Here is a 17,985-nt window from a genome sequence, read left to right as displayed (position 1 = left end):
ACGGGGTTTCACCGTGTTGACCAGGATGGTCTCGATCTCTTGACCTCGTGATCCACCCGCCTCGGCCTCCCAAAGTGCTGGGATTACAGGCTTGAGCCACCGCGCCCGGCCGTAGCTTTATTACTTTTAAAATGTGCAGTTACTGGAAGTTTTGCCCTAATAGAACTCCTTAAGGAATCTTAACACACAAAAAAACCCCCAAATGATTTTTAGTTTAGTAATCAACATAATCATAAATGGGTGCTTCTAAAGTACTGAGGATAACTAAAAACTTAATTTTCTCTTAAACATTATCTATGAAATCCAGTATCAATCTGCAGATTACATTATACAAACATGAAAATACTTCTCGACTGTGACTGCCTGCCACTTTATATTATCACGTGAGTCTGAACAGATTTTACTTTATGCTGGGCGCAATGGTTCATGCCTATAATCCTAATACTTTGGGAGTCTGGGGCAGGTGGATCACTTGAGACCAGCCTAGCCAAAATGGTGAAAGCCTATCTCTACTAAAAATAAAAAAATTAGGCAGGAGTGGTGGCGCATGCTTGTAATTCCAGCCACTTGGGAGGTTGAGGCAGGAGGATTACTTGAACCAGGGAGGTGGAGGTTGTAGTAAGCTGAGATCACACCACTGCATTCTAGCCTGGGTGACAAAGTAAGACTCCATCTCAAAAAAAAAAAAAAAAAAAAGAGAGTTTACTTTATATTAATCAATACTGTTCTATTTTTAAACATTTTGACTTTATGATTTAATTCTTTTACTGGAACATTTACAGATGATACCATTCTAGGACATCAAATCACTGCTACTACATCAACCAAAGCTTCTGTGAAGAATTCTAAGAGGTAATGTTTATATGAGATTCTCAAATGATATAAGAAATATGGAAATTAAAAGGAGTTTAAAAAATATTTTTTGTATATTATTTAGCCTTACTGAATCAAAAGAGGAATTTTAAAAATATTTGTTTTAAAGTTGAGAAAAACACAAATAATCCCAAATTATTACAGTAATATAAGACAGTGATGAAGGAATAACTTAATTTGAAATATTTTTAAACATTCAACTAATGTTTTGGGTTTAACTTTTAAAATATATTCATTTGTTATAAGAATTATTGTTTAATTCAAGCATATATGATCCAGGTGATATCTGGTTGCTCCTTCTCATTGATCAATCTCAAAGTAAAATTTCTAGTAAGGTTCAGACTTCTTGTTATCTAAGAAGACAAGGTTATCACCTTTCATTAGGGACTGACAAAAACATAAAGAAAAACAAAAAGAAGACAAGGCAAATTACAAGCTACGTGTGAAGATAGAGACAATCCTTGAAAAAATATCTACTAATGCATTAGTAAGATCACTTATTGACATTAACATCTATTTTAATATTTACATTGAAAACTCTGCCAAATATAATGTCAAAACATGTCTCTAAACATGCTAGTTTGGCCATAACTTCTTACCCCAAAGAGCTCAGCTTTAAAAAAGGAAGAATAAAGTCAACTTCCTCACTGTTTTCTTCTTTTACCATAGGATCTAGAAGGACCTACAGTTGCAAGGAAAAATCAGTTTTACATTTCAAAATATGTCTTTTGCATGTTTTTCTCGGGCCCCAGAAAATTAAATTGCTGATTCTGTTATACCAGAGAGAACAGTTAAATTATGCATGCAACATCATTATTTAAACACCCTTGATAATAACAATGTACTCATCCAGGGAACATAAATATTTACGGTCAACAAGCAGAAAGAATGTTATTGCCTTAATACATTTTGCAGATATATTTTAAATTTTAATTTGTATCAATTATCCTTTTCACAATTCTTACACTTGTAAGTTCTCCGAATGATATTCCTTCGATAATATTTCAAAAATAAAGGAACAACATCTAATTCCAAAACACTGAAATTCTAAATGACTAGAGTATCTTCAATTTTATAATGACAAGGATGAATGTCATAATCAAAAAATAATACTGTAAAAAGACCACTCTTGGCTGGGCGTGGTGGCTCACACCTATAATCCCAAGCACTTTGGGAGGAGGGCAGATCTCTTGAGGTCAAGAGTTCAAGACCAGCCTGGCCAACATGGTGATACCCCATCTCTACTAAAAATACAAAAATTAGCAGGATATGGTAGCATATGCCTGGAATCCTAGCTACTAGGGAAGCTGAGGTAAGAGAATCACTTGAATCTGGGAGGTGGCGGTTGCAGTGAGCCGAGATCGTGCCACTGCACTCCTGCCTGGGCAAGAGAGAGAGACTTCATCTCAAAAAAAAAAAAAAAAAGACAATCTTAAAATACTTCTGGAAGAGCTGGGCTCAGAGGCTTACACTTGTAATCTCACCACTTCAGGAGGCCAAAGCAGAACAATCACTTGAACCCAGGAGTTTAAGACAAGTCTGGGCAACATGGTGAAACACTGTCTCTACAAAACATACAAAAATTAGCCAGACATTGTGGTGTGTGCCTGTGGTCCCAGGTACTTGGGAGGCCAAGGTGGGAGAATCACCTGAGCTCAGGAGGTTGAGGCTGCAGTGAGCCATGATCGTGCCACTGCATTCCAGCCTGGATGAAAAAGTGAGACACTGCCTTTAAAAAAAAAACTTATGGAAGAAAAGTGATCTGATAATATTTCTCAAGAGTTGGGAATTTAAGAACTGTTAAAATATGGGTTGTGCAGTAGAACTGGATGTAAAAATAGGAATTTTAAAAATTAAACCCTTAAAACTACATTTTCATTTGTTTCAATCCTAGAAGAATTTTAAATCATGGTCTATTTACCAGTTAACACAATCAACTGTATTATTGAAACTTAATTGTGCTAACACATTCATTTTTAAGTTTGGGATAGGTCAATAATTTGCACAGATAAAGGGATTATAGAATAAAATATTTTAAATCAAGTTATTCCTTACTTATTCAGGTTTTTTATATACTTCATGATACATGGTGTTACAAGGAAATTCACACTGTATTATCAATCATATGTAACATATTATATAACATATTCAATAATATGCTATTACTTGTATTGTAGTCTTCTGCAGCAAATTGGGACTCAACAGAAAAATATTTTTTTCTTTTTCTTTTTTCCAAGAATGAACTATACTCAGAGAAAATTCCTTCAGCCCTATTAAAAAGAAAGTAATAAATGCAGTTAGTATTGAAACAGAGATGAAATAATTTAAGATTTTAAATGTCACATTTATTTAAGTAAGGCTTTTTTTCCCCCCCAATAGGGTCTTGCTCTGTTGCCCAGGCTGGAGTGCAGTGACAAGAACATGGACCTCCTAGGCTCAAGTGATCCTTCTGCCTCAGCCTCCCAAGTAGCTGGGACTACAGGCATACACTACCATGCCTGGCTAATTTTTGTATTTTTTATACAGATGGGGTTGCGCCGTGTTGGCAGACTGCTCTCGAATTCCTGTCCTCAGGTGCTCTGTCCACCTTAGCCTCCCAAAGTGCTAGGATTACAGGTGTGAGCCACCACACCTGGCCAAAGACATTTTTCAATATGTAAAATCTACTGTTTAATTATCGTAATTATATTTATTCACACGCTGTTCACATGTGTCACAGGTTGCAAGAAAAATTAAAAATGTACAGCTATTTAAATAGAAAAAAGGTCAAATAACAAATGTACTCACCATCTTTAGTTTCCAGCTTAATAAATTCTTCCTCTGATATTACTAAAGGAAGCATGGTGGTAGTAGACTGCTGTAGCCATGAATAAAATACAGTTTTTATGTCTTCTTCACTTAGGTCTTTAGGCTGCCAGAGAAAGGAATAATAATGAATTATCCTCATATATGAACTTAACTTTAACACCCTTATTTTAACATCTCATCTTCCTAATAAGGTGTGAGCCTTACCAAAAAATCCAGTGAAGGATATTCATATTCTATGGGCACAGGTGTGGGATCTGACATGACAATTAGTACAAGGAGTACGGTGTAGCCTGAAGAAACATCTGTTAGATGGAAAAGTTTTAAATGCCCCTTTTCTCTATGGCCAGTGATACACCTACCATGATTTGGCTCACTCAATAATCATTCCACCCCCATTCTCCCTTTCTTCCCTCTACTATAGAGACAGAAAAGCAAATTCTCTTTTCTCTTTGAGACAGGGGCTTGCTCTGTTGCCCAGGCTAGAGCGCAGTGGTGCAATCTCCACTCACTGTAACCTCTACCTCCTGGGTTCAAGTGATTCTCCTGCCTCAGCCTCCCAAGTTGCTGGAATTACAGGCGTTGCTGGCAAATTTTGGATTTTTAGTCTGGCCTAATAATCTATTTTAAAAGATTTTGAGACATTGCCTGGGCTGGAGTGCAGTGGCACAATCATAGTTCACTGCAGTGTTGAACACCTGGGCTCAAGAGAGCCTCTCACTTCAGTCAGCCTCCTGAATAGCTAGGACTAAAGGCGTGTACCATACCTGTTTTTTTTTTTTTTTGTTGTTGTTGTTGTTTGTTTTTTGAGATGGAGTCTTACTCTGCTGCCCAGGTTGGATGGAGTGCACTGGCGAGATCTAGACTCACTGCAACTTCCACCTTCTGGGTTCAAGGGATTCTCCTGTCTCAGCCTCCCAAGTAGCTGGGATTACAGGATTAGCCACCATACCCAGCTAGTTTTTGTATTTTTAGTACAGATGGGGTTTCACCATGTTGGCCAGGCTGGTCTCCAACTCCTGACCTCAAGTGATCTGCCTGCCTCGGCCTCCCAAAATGCTAGGATTACAGGCATGAGCTACCGCACCTGCCTTAACTTCTTTACATTTTTTGTAGAGATGGGGTCTTGCTATGTTGCCCAGGCTGTTCTCAAACTCTTGGCCTCAAGCAATCCTCCCACCTCAGCTTCCCAAAGTGCTAGGATTACAGGTGTGAGCCACTGAGCACCACCTACAAAGATCTTTAAGTTCTATATCTCATTTCCCGACTCTACCAGTTTCCACAGAATTAACTGAGTAGAAAAGTCAAACAGTATAGCACTCTTTTAGGCTACAATATTAACACTCAAACATGGGACAATGGTTTTTAATAACATCCATGTGGCAAAAATATCCATATCTTAAAAGCCAAAAATGTCCATATTTATATTGGCAAATATACATATTTGTGTTATTGTTTATTAAAGTTTTCTCAGGTTCTCAAAAAGTTAAACATAATTCCTAAGTATATCCCAGAAGAGCTGAAAAGAGGAACTCCAACAGATACTTGTACACCAATGTTCACTGCAGCATTATTCACAGTAGCCAAAAATGTGGAAATAACCCAAGTGTCCATCAACAGATGAATGGATAAACAAATGTGGTATACACATACAATGCAATAGAATTCAGCCATGAAAAGGAATGATGTTCTGATACATGTGACAACACAGATGAGCTTTGAAAACATTACGTTAAATGAAGTAAGTCAGATACATAAGACAAACGTATACTTCCACTTATATAGGAAATATCTAGAATAAGTAAATTCATAGACATACAATATACATTAGTGATTACCAGAAACTGGGGAGGGGTGGGGACAGGGAGTTATTGTTTAATGGGTACCAAGTTTCTGTTTGGGGTGATGGAAAAGTTCTGGAAGTAGATAGTAGTGATGGTTGTACAATATTATGAATGTAATTAATGCCTCTGAATTATATACTTAAAAATGATTAACATGGCATATATATATTTTAACACAATAAAAAACATGTAAAAGAATTTTGATGTATATATTTGAACTCACTAAATTCTCTCTAGGTTGTAACTTTAGAGATCTTGGAATTTTAGGGGTAATTTCCACTGGAGTTATCCTGACTACGGCATGCATTTCTATGTTTAGTCTCTTCCTCAGGTCATCTGGAATCTGCAATTTAAAAATAAATAACCAAAAATATAAATATGTTCAAAGCTTGGTTAAGAAATATTTCACAGCATAAATACTGATAAATTACCTTCTAAAAATTTAGGTGAAATAACAGAAGCTATCATAATAACTGTCTGAGTCCATGCAGGCTGCTATATCAAAATATCCTAAACTGGGTGGCTTATAAATGACAGAAACTTATTTTTCACAGTTCTCTTTTGTAAGAGCACTAATCTCATTCATGAGGGCTTTACCCTCATGAACTAATCACTTCCCAAAGACCACACCTCCTAATACCATCACCTTGGGAGTTAGGACTTCAACATAGGAATTTGAGATGACACAAACATTCAAACAGCAACAGTGTCACCAGATGGATGTTCAGATATTGTTATACCATGAACATTTCAATATTCTCCTTACATTTCTTTCCTTTTCTTTACATAATCTTCAGAATTAGAGTTTTAAATGAATGTATTTGACTGTACCCACCAAACCCATCTTTTAAACTATGGTACATTTACATCCTGATTAAAGGCTATTTCTAATCTTTGAGCAGCCTTTATTTTCGAAAGCTGAGAACAAATGAAGAAGCAGGAATGGCCAAAACCAATCATAGACAATCTGTTAATTCTCAGATTAAATGATTAAATACAGACAGAAACTTAGAGCTAAGAGTAAAATTTCTCCCACCCCCTAACGAATATGTTCTAAACTTAGATTGGGGTGATGGTTGTACAACTATTATAAATATACTAAAAATGACTGAATTATACACTTTAATTTTTATCTCAATAATGATGTTAAAATTTTTTTTCAACTTCCCAAATATAAGAAAGCACTGAAAGACATAAAGACGACTACTCTCTATTAACTTCTAAACAGCAGGTGCAGACATATTAATGGTAGACAAAAACATACATAAAAACTCTAAGGTACATATTCTGACTTAAAGAGAAATTAACAATCAAGTTTCCTGTTTTTTTTTTTAAATCACCATACTTCAGAGGGTAATAAAGTCTCAAGTTAATATGAATTTGTTAGTTTTATCACCAAGTGATCAATTTTGATCTCTCAAGCCAAGTCCATTTGAGTACCTGATTTCAACTACTGTGACTTCTCACTGTCCATGGCTCTCCAACCTTCAGTGGAGTGGAAGGGTAGAGTCCTTACTGCTATCTTAATATGGTTCACAGGACTTTACCATCAACACTTCTTCTCCCTGTTCTCACCATACAATTTCAAGGAAATAAAAGGATATTCCTAATGACAGAACCAGCTAAATCATAATAAGCTCAGGGTTAAACATTTGGAATTTGAGGGCACAGTGGGATCTCCTAAACAAACAGTTTAAAGCAGAAAGTAATGATCTGAGGCCAGGCACAATGGCTCATGCCTGTAATCCCAGCACTTTGGGAGGCGGAGGTGGATGGATCACTTGAGACCAGGAGTTTGAGAGCAGCCTGGCCAACATAGTGAAACCTCATCCCTGCTAAAAATACAAAAATTAGCCAGGCGTGGTGGTGCCCACCTGTAGTTCAAGGAGAATTGCTTGAACCCAGGAGGAGGAGGTCGCAGTGAACGGAGATTGCACCACTGCTGTCCAGCCTGAGCAACAAAGCAAGACTCTGACTCAAAAAAAATAAAGATAAAAATAAAATGGTCTGGAGCTTTAGAAAATGATGTAGGCCAGCTGGGCTCAGTAGCTCATGCCTGTAAGCCTAGAACTTTGGGAGGCCAACGCGGTGGATTCACCTCAGGTCAGGAGTTCAAGACCATCTTGGCTAATGTGGTGAAACTCCATTTCTACTAAAAATACAAAAAATTAGCCAGGCATGGTGGTGCATGCCTGTAGTCCCAGCTACTTGGGAGGCTGAGGCAGGAGAGCTGATTGAACCCTGGAGGCAGAGGTTGCAGTGAGCCGAGATTGTGCCACTGCACTACAGCTTGGGCAACAAGAGCGAAACTCTATCTCAGAAAGACCANAAAAAAAAAAAAAAAAAAGGAAAAAAAAAAGAAAGAAAAGAAAAGAAAAGAAAATGATGTAGGCCAAGGAGATTAAAGCTTTGTAGGTTATTTGAATAAAGGTCATAGGTAAAACTATAGGAGAAAAAAAAAAATCTACAAAGGAGCCAAACTTCCGTTTCTTTATTCCCTTTCCTAACAGGTTCCTCTCCTTGTAACTATGAAGTATTACTTTACAGTGGTTCAAATTTAGGTTCAAATAAAGAGACTAGTGACTTATCTCATATAAAGGTAGCATTAATATTTGTGGCCAGGATGAGGAGCTGGAACACTAGTTGCCCCGTCTACTTCCTCTCTGTTATACAAATTAAAGAGCAGACACCACCAGGGTAAGCAGCTTCTGGGTGCATTCCAATCCAGGTGCCACCAAACGCAGCAAGATGATTACCTCATGCCATGGATCTCTCCCTACGCTGGGCCTTTTCCCTAATACTAACAAGTCCTTCCTTTGCTTTCAGTAACTGGGGAACAAATCTGCAAGCATTAAAGATGTAAGGCTTTGTAAGGCACTCCATGCTGATAAACACTCAAGTCAATCTGCCTGAGTTTGAATCCTAGTTTTAACACTTACTAGCTATACAATCTCAGGCAAGTAATTTTGACCTCTCTGGACCTGAACCTATCTAAGCTTGTACCTATTCAAGCTTACTTGGCTAGAAAATATACAATCTTTATCCAAACAAGGACTTTACTGCACAAGCATAAATGTGTCCCGCAATGCCTTTAGGCACTGTGTTTTTTTAAATTGATTTTCAATTTATATATAAAATACTATTCTAATTCATAATTGGGGGATGTTTAAGCCACATACAATTTCTCCCAAATTATAAAACTTATACTAACCCACACTTTTCCAAGATGGAGAACTTCTACATTTTTGATGTATTTTATGGCATTCTTCAATTCTTCAAGTCCATTCCAGACTACTTGTACCACACAGGTCTTCTCATCTTCTTCACCATGATCTGACCTAACTTTTTTTTGATCTAGTGGCTCTGACATCTGCTTCTCTTTTTCAGGTGATAAGACATTTTGTTTTGTTTTACTTTGCTGTTGCTTTGGAGAAAGTAGCTTAACTAGCTTTCCATAGGTCACAGTAAAGCTGGGCTCTACATCAAAATATTCCTGATCCCATGGAAATACATGAATGGCAAAAGGTTGCTGATGCATTATATATACTAGGAGGTTGAGATTTGCATACTCTGAAAATATTGTCTAGAGGAACAACCTTTGACTGCATATTTTTGAATGCGTGGATTTCAGTTAAACCCCAGGATGTCTCTTGTTTCTTCTCAGATCGAAAAGAAAAAATGCTTCCCATCATAGTCCATAAACTTGCTACTGATGATGAATCAACTGGAAACTCTGACTTGTTTTCATTAGACTCAGTGATTCCCACAGTATTTGACTGAAGTTGCTTGGTTTGAAGTTCTTTCATCACTCCTTTTTGGTCTCTTTCATAACTATGAAGTTTTTTACATTCAGCATCTGTTTTTGAAAATGCAGATTTCTCTTTGGCTTGGCGTGTCTTTGGCTGAATAAGGAGTTTGGTGTCAGTTTCCAGCCTTCCATAAGTGGCAGTTGGTATTAGTGCAACTGCATAGAAAATAAACCTCATTAGTGCACATTCATTTCTACTTTGGACTCAACGCTATAGTGTAGAATATGACAGCAAATAGTACAATAGCACCTACCAATCTGAATAAATATGTAAGTTTGTTGATCAACCCAAACAGGAAAAATGGCTTTTGGAAAAACGATTCGAATTTGATCTAGAAGATGCTGTTCAAGGGAAACAGCATGCAGCTCCTAGAACCAACAGAAGAAAAGATCAATTCACTTTACATTTTGTCCATTCCATGTCTATTAGGAAAAATCTCAATTCATTCTTTTTAAAAAACAAATTTATTGTGCATATTTATTGTATACAACATGATGTTATGAGCTACATGTAGATAGTAAAATGGTTACTATAGTGAAGTAAATTATATATCATATATATCATCTTACAGTTACCTACTTTTTTTTGTGGTAAGAGTAGTTAAAATCTACTCATTTAACATGAATTCCCAAATACAATTATATTACCTATAGTTGTCAGGTTGTACATTAGATTGCTACCAATTCATTCTTTTTTTATGTGAAATAAGGTCTCACTCTGTTGTCCAGACTGGAGTACAACGGTGTGATCTTGACTCACTGCAGCCTTGACTTTCTGGGCTCAAGCAATCCTCCTGCCTCAGCCTCCCAAGTAGCTGGGACTCTACAGGCATGCACTATTATGCCCAGCTAATTTTTGTATTTTTAGTAGAGGTGGGGTTTCACCATGTTGCCCAGCCTGGACTCAAGCAATCGACCTTCCTTGGCCTCCCAAAGTGCTGGGATTACAGACATGAGCTACTGTGCCCAGCCTCAATTCATTCTTATAATTCAAAACCAACTCGGAATATGTAATAAAGTTTAGAGAAGAGAAATCTAAAGACATTGATATTGTGAAGTAATTTAAGCTTAAATGACATAGTTCTTATTTGGTTTTCTTTACCAGTATCTCCCAATCATCTGCTGAGAGGGGTTCCACCTCAACTTGTTGACAAGATACCACATAGGAACATGGCTTGAGAAATACCTAGAAAAAATTAAAAATTTAAAACTACTTTAAAAATTTTTTCTGTGTCATTTTAGGTAAGTAGATGTGTGTGTTTTAGAGGGGGTTGTATATGCAGTCTATGTAATCTTTTTTTTTTTTTTTGAGACAGAGTCTTGTTCCATCACCAGGCACCAGGCTGGAGTATAGTGGCACGATCTTGGCTCACTGCAACCTCCGCCTCCCTGGTTCTAGAAATTCTCCTGCCTTAGCCTCCCAAGTAGCTGGGACTACAGGCGTGTGCCATCACGTCCAGCTAATTTTTGTATTTTTAGTAGAGACAGGGTTTCACCATGTTGGCCAGGATGGTCTCGATCTCTTGACCTCGTGATCCGCCCACGTTGGCCTCCCAAAGTGCTGGGATTACAGGCCTCAGCCATCTCGCCTGGCCTCTTTTTTTTTTAAGAGATGGGGCCTGGCTCTGTTACCCACACTGGAGTGCAGTGGTACAATCATAGCTTACTGCAGCCTGGAAACCCTGGGCTCAAGCAGTCCTCCTGCCTTAGCCTCCTGGGTAGCTAGGAAAATAGGTACATGCCACTGTGCCTGGCTATATGTGTAGTCTTTCATGTGACAAATATTTATTAAGTACTTATTCTTAGCCAGGCCTTGCTATACTTAGCATTTTAGGAAAAACTGCTTCATAACTAATTACAGATTGAAGAAAAATACATCTCAGCACATTTCCTAAATAAACGTGCTAATAAAGGTAATCATTAAAAAATGTAAGTAAAAAATTAAAGAAATGACTATATCATCAAGTATGGCTTGATCTAATAAATACATATTTTCATTATTTCTAGAAGTTTTGCAGCAGCCGTGCTGCTTTGAGAAAAGTGAAAAATACACTGAAATAGAAACTAGAGACAAATATTTAGAAGTATAATCCTTCACAGCTAAAAATTAAGTAAAACAAATAATACTCTCTCATTGTAGTTTAAATATATGAAACACTAGTATGTGTCAATAAGCTGGAGTCACCATCTTACTTCCTTTCCCCTTCTACAGGCATTTCCAAGGATTAAAGAAGTAGAATCTAAAGCCTCTGCATGTTAAATATTCTAGGTAACTGACCCTTCCTCTCTGTTTTTGTGGACTGGAGCAGAATTTCCCCAAGTCCCACACCCCCAGATTCCTCAGTAAATTTCTCTTCAATATCTCCCTTACTGAAAAGGATGATTCTGAACAAGCACAAAGCAGCTCCTGCCTACCAAGAAGCTAGAGACTCCACAGTTTCTTAGCAGGATTGCTGCAATAAATGATCTTAAAAAAAGCAGGTAAAGTCACTTCAAAGCAAATGGGAATTAAAAACAAGTAAGATTCTTCAGAGTACTAATTAAGACATGAAAATCAGGAAGCTGATGTTGCCCACGGGGAAGTGCCTGGTTCTCACAGAGCAGAACTGTAACTTGCTAAGCAATCCTGGGTAAAATACTCCATCTCCTTGTGTTGTAGAACAAAGCACCAAAGTAAATGATTTCTAACGTCCCTTTGGTGCTAAAATTTTAAGATTCTAGCAACAATTGAGAGTATGCAAGGGACTAGTGCTAGGTTTGTAGATTTCTCATGAGTAGCCTATTCTCATAAAAAACATGCATAAACAAAATTAGTCCGCGCTCAAAACAAGTAAAAAGACATGGCACTCTTGTGTATCGTCATGGGAAATCGGTAATAGAGAGCAATGTAGCCCCATCTATAGAAGTTTTAAATGTATAGCATCCTTGGCTATTCTGTTTTTAAATGTTTCACTCCACATATATATCTGATTCAGAGAAAGGACAAAGCAGCTCTTGCCCACTAAGAAGTTAAGGACTCCTGGGCTAGCCAGTCCACTTTCTGTTTCTATCAGTGATTCTTTAGGAGACAGTGTCTTCGTGGCAGTGCTGCTGTCTGGATCATAAAGATACAGACAGAGAGAGGAAAAGAAAGACATGTTCAATGCATATTATAATACATGGAAAGGTATCTAATATATTTTGTGGGATAATAATTGCAGGAAATATGTATGATCTCATTTTTCAAATCCTAAAGGTCTAGTGAGATCCCCCAAAACAGTAGACATTAATTCTGAGGATGGGATTGGGGAAAGGTAAAAACTCATTTTTTACTTTCAATGGTAAAATAGGTATAATGAACATATATTATTACTATTTCTTCTTCTTAAGAGACAGGGTCTTGCTGTTGCCCAGGCTGGAGAGCAGAACCATAGGCCACGTAATTCCTGGGCTCAAGCACTCCTCCTACCTCAGTCTCCTGAGTAGCTAGGACTGTAAGCATGTGCCACCATGCCCAGCTAATTTTTTTCATTTTTTTTTTTTTGTAGAGACAGGGTCTTGCTATGCTGCCTAGCCAGGCTAATCTTGTGAACTTGTGACCTCAAGTGGTCCTCCCACCATGGTCTCCCAAAACACTGGGATTACAGGCATAAGCCACTGAGCCCAACCTTATATTATTTCTACAGTTATTTTTAAAAGAATAACTTGGTAAACATAAAACAAAAAATAGACATGGGTATTCAAGCCTTCAGGTTTATAATCTAACCATATTAAAATCATAAGGGAAGACAAAAATGAAAAAATAATAATCCTGTGTTGTAGGATTGTTTATTTATTTGTGTTGAGACTTTGTTTCCCTTTTGTTACCCAGCTGAAGTGCAGTGGTGCAATCTCGGCTCACTACAACCTCCACCTCCCAAGTTCAAGCAATTCTTCTGCCTCAGCCTCTTGAGTAGCTGGGATTAGAGCTGCCCACCACCATCCCCAGCTAATTTTTGTATTTTTAGTGGAGACAGGGTTTCACCATGTTGGCCAGGGTGTGTCTTGAACTCCTGACCTCAAATGATCTGTCCACCTTGGCCTCCCAAATTGGTGGGATTATAAGCGTGAGCCACTGCACCTGGCTGAATTTTTATTTTTTGAATCAAGTGAGACCATGGAACGTTATAAAACATGTCTGAAACAAAGTTCAATAATAGTAAGTAAAACCTAGTAATTCAAAAGGAAAAATAATTGCATGAAACCAAATTTAGGGAATGTGGAAAATGAATTAAATAGTAGAATAAGAAGCAAGTGGGCTGGGCACGGTGGCTCATGTCTGTAATCCCAGCACTTTGGGAAGCTGAGGAGGGAGGATCACAAGGTCAGGAGTTTGAGACCAGCCTGGCCAACATGGCAAAACCCTGTCTCCAGTAAAAGTACAAGAAAAATTAGCCAGGCGTGGTGGCGTGGTTCTTGTAATCCCAGCTACTGGGGAGGCTGAGGCAGGAGAATCGCTTAAACACAGGATGCAGAGTTGCAGTGAGCCGAGATCATGCCACTGCACTCCAGTCTGGGTGACAGAGTGAGACTTTGTCTCAAAAAAAGAAAAAAAAAGGAAGCAAGTAGGGAGTAAACTACAAGATAATGACTTAAAAACAAAGAATAGTCAGTTTCAGTATCTTACACTAGTTATATAATAGCATACAAGTTAGGTGTCATCTCATCTTAAAAAAAAAATCTAAACTTTTATTTCCATTGCTATATTATGTGACATTAGAAGAAAGTTACGGCCATGATATGTGCTTACCTGTCCCCCATTTGAGAGTCCAAGTTTTTGACCAACTTGTCTGTTAATTTCAGCCACATTTTCACCTTGATCACTAAAATGCCTGCCTTCTACCCAGCTCAAGAATGCAGGCTGGTGACTCCAGACCACTTCTATAGCTTGATTCTATTCATATAAGAAATGGGAGGAAAAAAGGTTTTCGATGTTTACATTTTTCTGGATTCACATGAAAATAAACTATTACTGCAATTCACACATACAAAAAGAGTTCTATAGGTAGTTCTCTGTTTTCTACAGTTGTTGTAGCATTTAAAAATCTATAATCATTTCCAATACCCAATGCTGGTGATGGTAATGAATGAAACCTATACCATTATATTCTTACGGCAGCGTTATAAATTTAATCAACCCTTTCAGAATTCAAAATGGCAACAGTCAAAAAACTTACATAGCAATTGAGCAACATATAACTACTTGAGCATTTATTCCCAATTAATGATTCAAAGGAAAAAGAAACAACAGCAAAAGCTATTTGTGCAGTTATTTTCTACAATAGTGAACACTTGGGATTGTCTTAAATGTCTATCAATAGGGAAAACATTAAATAAGCTATAAATTTACTATTTTAACATGAGTTAATAAGTAGAAACATACACCATCATCTTAAAAAATGTAACAATATAGTTTAGAATTATGAAACACCAACCAGATGGAGTATGCAATCCATATTTATTTACTTATTGGAAGAGTAATACATGCATGTGGCAAAAACACAAAAAGTACAAAAGGGTAAAATGTGAAGCCATGTCCCTGTTCTCAGAGGTAATTACCGCTGTTTCTTCTGTACCCTTCCAGAAATGTTATATTATGCAACTTCTTACTAATTTTAAGGGCTCATATAACTATGAAGTTTAAAAAAAGCAAAATATAACATTTATTCTTATTAAAAGAGCAATTATATAAAACATGTAAGTTTGTGGCCAAGGACCAAACAAGGGTTTTCTACGATTAAACAATTACAAACTCATTATAGGGACCTCGGAAAACATATAAACTTGAAAGAAAACAAAGGAATTACCGATATTCTCTCCACAAAAAAGACAACCATGTGAACAATTTGGTATATTTCTTGCTAATCCTTTTTTTCTATGTGCAAAGTAATTTTTCATATAGTTGGGTATTATAGGCACTATTTAATATCCTTTTTCCCTACTTATATTCATCATAAGCGTTTCAAACTTTTTTTTTTTTAAGACAAGATTTTGTTCTGTTGCCCAGGCTGGAGTACAGTAGCACAATCACGGGTTACTGTAACTTGAAACTCCTGGGCTCTAGCAACCCTCTCACTTCAGTTTACTGAGAAGCTAAGAATACAGGCACATACCACCACACCCAGCTAATTTTTTTTTTTTTCTATAGAGATAGGATCTCACTAGGTTGCTTAGGCTGGTCTGAAGCTCCTGGCCTATAGTGATCCTCCCACCTCAGCCTCCAAACTGTTGCGATTACAGGCATAAGCCACCATGCCCAGCCACATGTATCATTTTTAAAATAAAAAGAATTTGATTAATAGATATCAAGACTAAATTTTAAAAAATCAGCCAGGTGTGGTGGCACACACCTGTGGTCCCTGCTACTTGGGAAACTGAGGTTGAAGGATCGCTTGAGCCAGGGATGTTGAGGCTACAGTGAGCCATGTTAGTGCTATTACACTCCAGCCTGGGAAACAGAGTGGGAATCTGTTACATTAAAAAGACTTATTATATCAGAAACCTTCAGTTTTATTAATTTATTTATATCAAAATAAATTCATTAAGTTTAAAATATTAGGCCAGGCACAGTGGCTCACATGCATAATCTTTATACTTTGGGAGGCTGAGACGGGGGATTATTTGAGCCCAGAAATTCAAGGCCAGCCTGGGCAACATGGCAAGATCCACATCTCTACAGAACATTTTTCATAATTTAAAATATTAAATATCAAATTCATTCATTTACACGGATTTTTTTTTTTTTTCCCCTGAGACAGGATCTCACTGTGTTGCTCAGTCTGGAGTGCAGTGGCACAATCATCAGCTCATTGCAGCCTCAACCTTCTGGGCTCAAGTGGTCTTCCCACCTCAGTCTCTCAAAGTGCTGGGATTACAGGTGTGAGCCAACATGCCCAGCCTTTATGTTTCTTTAAACGGGAAGAATTTCAAACAATGTTTAAGCAACTTCTAAGACAATATAATGTACTGGAAATTAACCATGTTATTATAATTTTAAGAACGCCATCATCATGTATCACTTAGTTGTATAATTTTTCTCGCAATTTTCACAGAACAGTTCAACTGTTCTGGCTGACAAATTCTTTCAATTGAGTGTATTTTGCCTAGATTTGGAGTCAAAAGTCTTAAGTTACTGTATCAGCTGTAACCATGTAAGCTATTTCAAGAATGAAGGTGACCAAGCCCCAGATGCTTTTTGTGGGTTTTCATCAGAGTCAGCAATACATAATCCAGATTAATTCTACTTCATGTGAAGAAATTTAAGAGATGGAAATATGAAAGATGCCCTGAAATATCAAAAAAGGAAACTCTACCAGCTCATTGAAAAAAGAAAAAATTAACCTTACTGAGGAGGAAAAAATACTTCTAATTATTTATTTGGTCAAAAAGTAGTAACCAGCTCCATAAAGCCATAATATGTGCCCAGATAGATTTGGCAAACTTTGCAGACTAATGTTCTAAATTCCTTTTCATGTCAAAATACTTCACCTGAACCAGAGACCCCTGGCTATTTAGGTAAAGAAAGAGAAGAAACAGACAGCTAGAAAAGAACCTCTTTTCCAGGAGTCAAGTCAAATCAATCAATCAATTGACCTTCTTTGACCCAAACTGAGGTATCAGTATTACCAGAAAATCTGCAGGTAAAACCAACAGTCGAAATGCCTTAGGAATGTCCAGGTGCAAAGCCTGGGGTATCTCTTGCTAACACAAGGAAAATGAAAATTGTGTGGCCATATCCTAATGGTGATTTAGGTTCATTTGCATTCACTATGTATATGAATCCTTTCCCCCTGCTGCAATCACATCAAGTCCTGAGTACAGAGAAGGTAACTGAGTTGAAGCAGTGGTTCTCAACCAGAGGTGATTTTGTCCTTCAGTAGACATCTGGCATTGTCTGGGGACATTTTTGGTTGTCACAAATAGAGGAAGGGAGTATAGGCATCTATTGGATAGAGGCCAAGGGTGCTGTTAAACATCGTAAAAATGTACGGGAGAGCCCCTAAAACAAAAAATTATCCAGCTCAAATTGTCAACAGTCAGGGTGGCTGGCTCACACATGTAATCCCAGCACCTTGGGAGGACGAGGCAGGTAGATCACAATGTCAAGAGATTGAGATCATCCTGGCCAACATGGTGAAACCCCACCTCTACTAAAATACAAAAATTAGCTGGGCGTGGTGGTGCGTGTCTGTAGTCCCAGCTACTTAAGAGGCTGAGGCAAGAGAACTGCTTGAACCTGGGAGGCACGGGTTGCAGTGAGACAAGACTGTGCCACTGCACTCCAGCCTGGCGACAGAGTGAGGCTCCATCTCAAAAAAGATGCCAACAGTGCCAAGGTTGAGAAATCCTGACCTAAAGCATCTACTGGGTAGTCAGTCCTGAAATAATGACTTGAGGAAACAAGAGAATACACTCCAGACGGGGTGGCTCATGCCTGTAATCCCAGCACTTTGGGAGGCCGAGGCTGGTGGATCACCACCTGAGGTCAGGAGTTTGAGACCAGCCTGATCAGCATGGAGAAACCTCATCTCTACTAAAAATACAAAATTAGCCGAGCGTGGTGGTGCATGCCTGTAATCCCAGCTACTTTCGAGGCTGAGGCAGAAGAATTGCTTGAACCCAGGAGGTGGAGGTTGC

At 37.9% G+C, this 17,985-nt stretch overlaps 1 protein-coding gene across 1 annotated transcript in view; it reads right to left on the bottom strand.

Annotated features, from left to right (window-relative positions):
- The window catches only part of PEX1 (peroxisomal biogenesis factor 1), a 45,533-nt gene that overhangs the window by 23,519 nt on the left and 4,029 nt on the right, over positions 1 to 17,985 (bottom strand). The window contains 9 exon segments of the mRNA XM_017536426.2: positions 1,473 to 1,555; positions 3,040 to 3,143; positions 3,661 to 3,784; positions 5,746 to 5,865; positions 8,734 to 9,046; positions 9,048 to 9,486; positions 9,585 to 9,699; positions 10,433 to 10,516; positions 14,099 to 14,242. Coding sequence (XP_017391915.1) covers positions 1,473 to 1,555; positions 3,040 to 3,143; positions 3,661 to 3,784; positions 5,746 to 5,865; positions 8,734 to 9,046; positions 9,048 to 9,486; positions 9,585 to 9,699; positions 10,433 to 10,516; positions 14,099 to 14,242 — 1,526 coding nt within the window.

This window comes from Cebus imitator, unplaced genomic scaffold (genome assembly GCF_001604975.1).
Source record: "Cebus imitator isolate Cc_AM_T3 unplaced genomic scaffold, Cebus_imitator-1.0 Scaffold98, whole genome shotgun sequence".
NCBI lineage: Eukaryota > Metazoa > Chordata > Mammalia > Primates > Cebidae > Cebus > Cebus imitator.
This window is presented reverse-complemented; position numbering and strand designations above follow the sequence as displayed.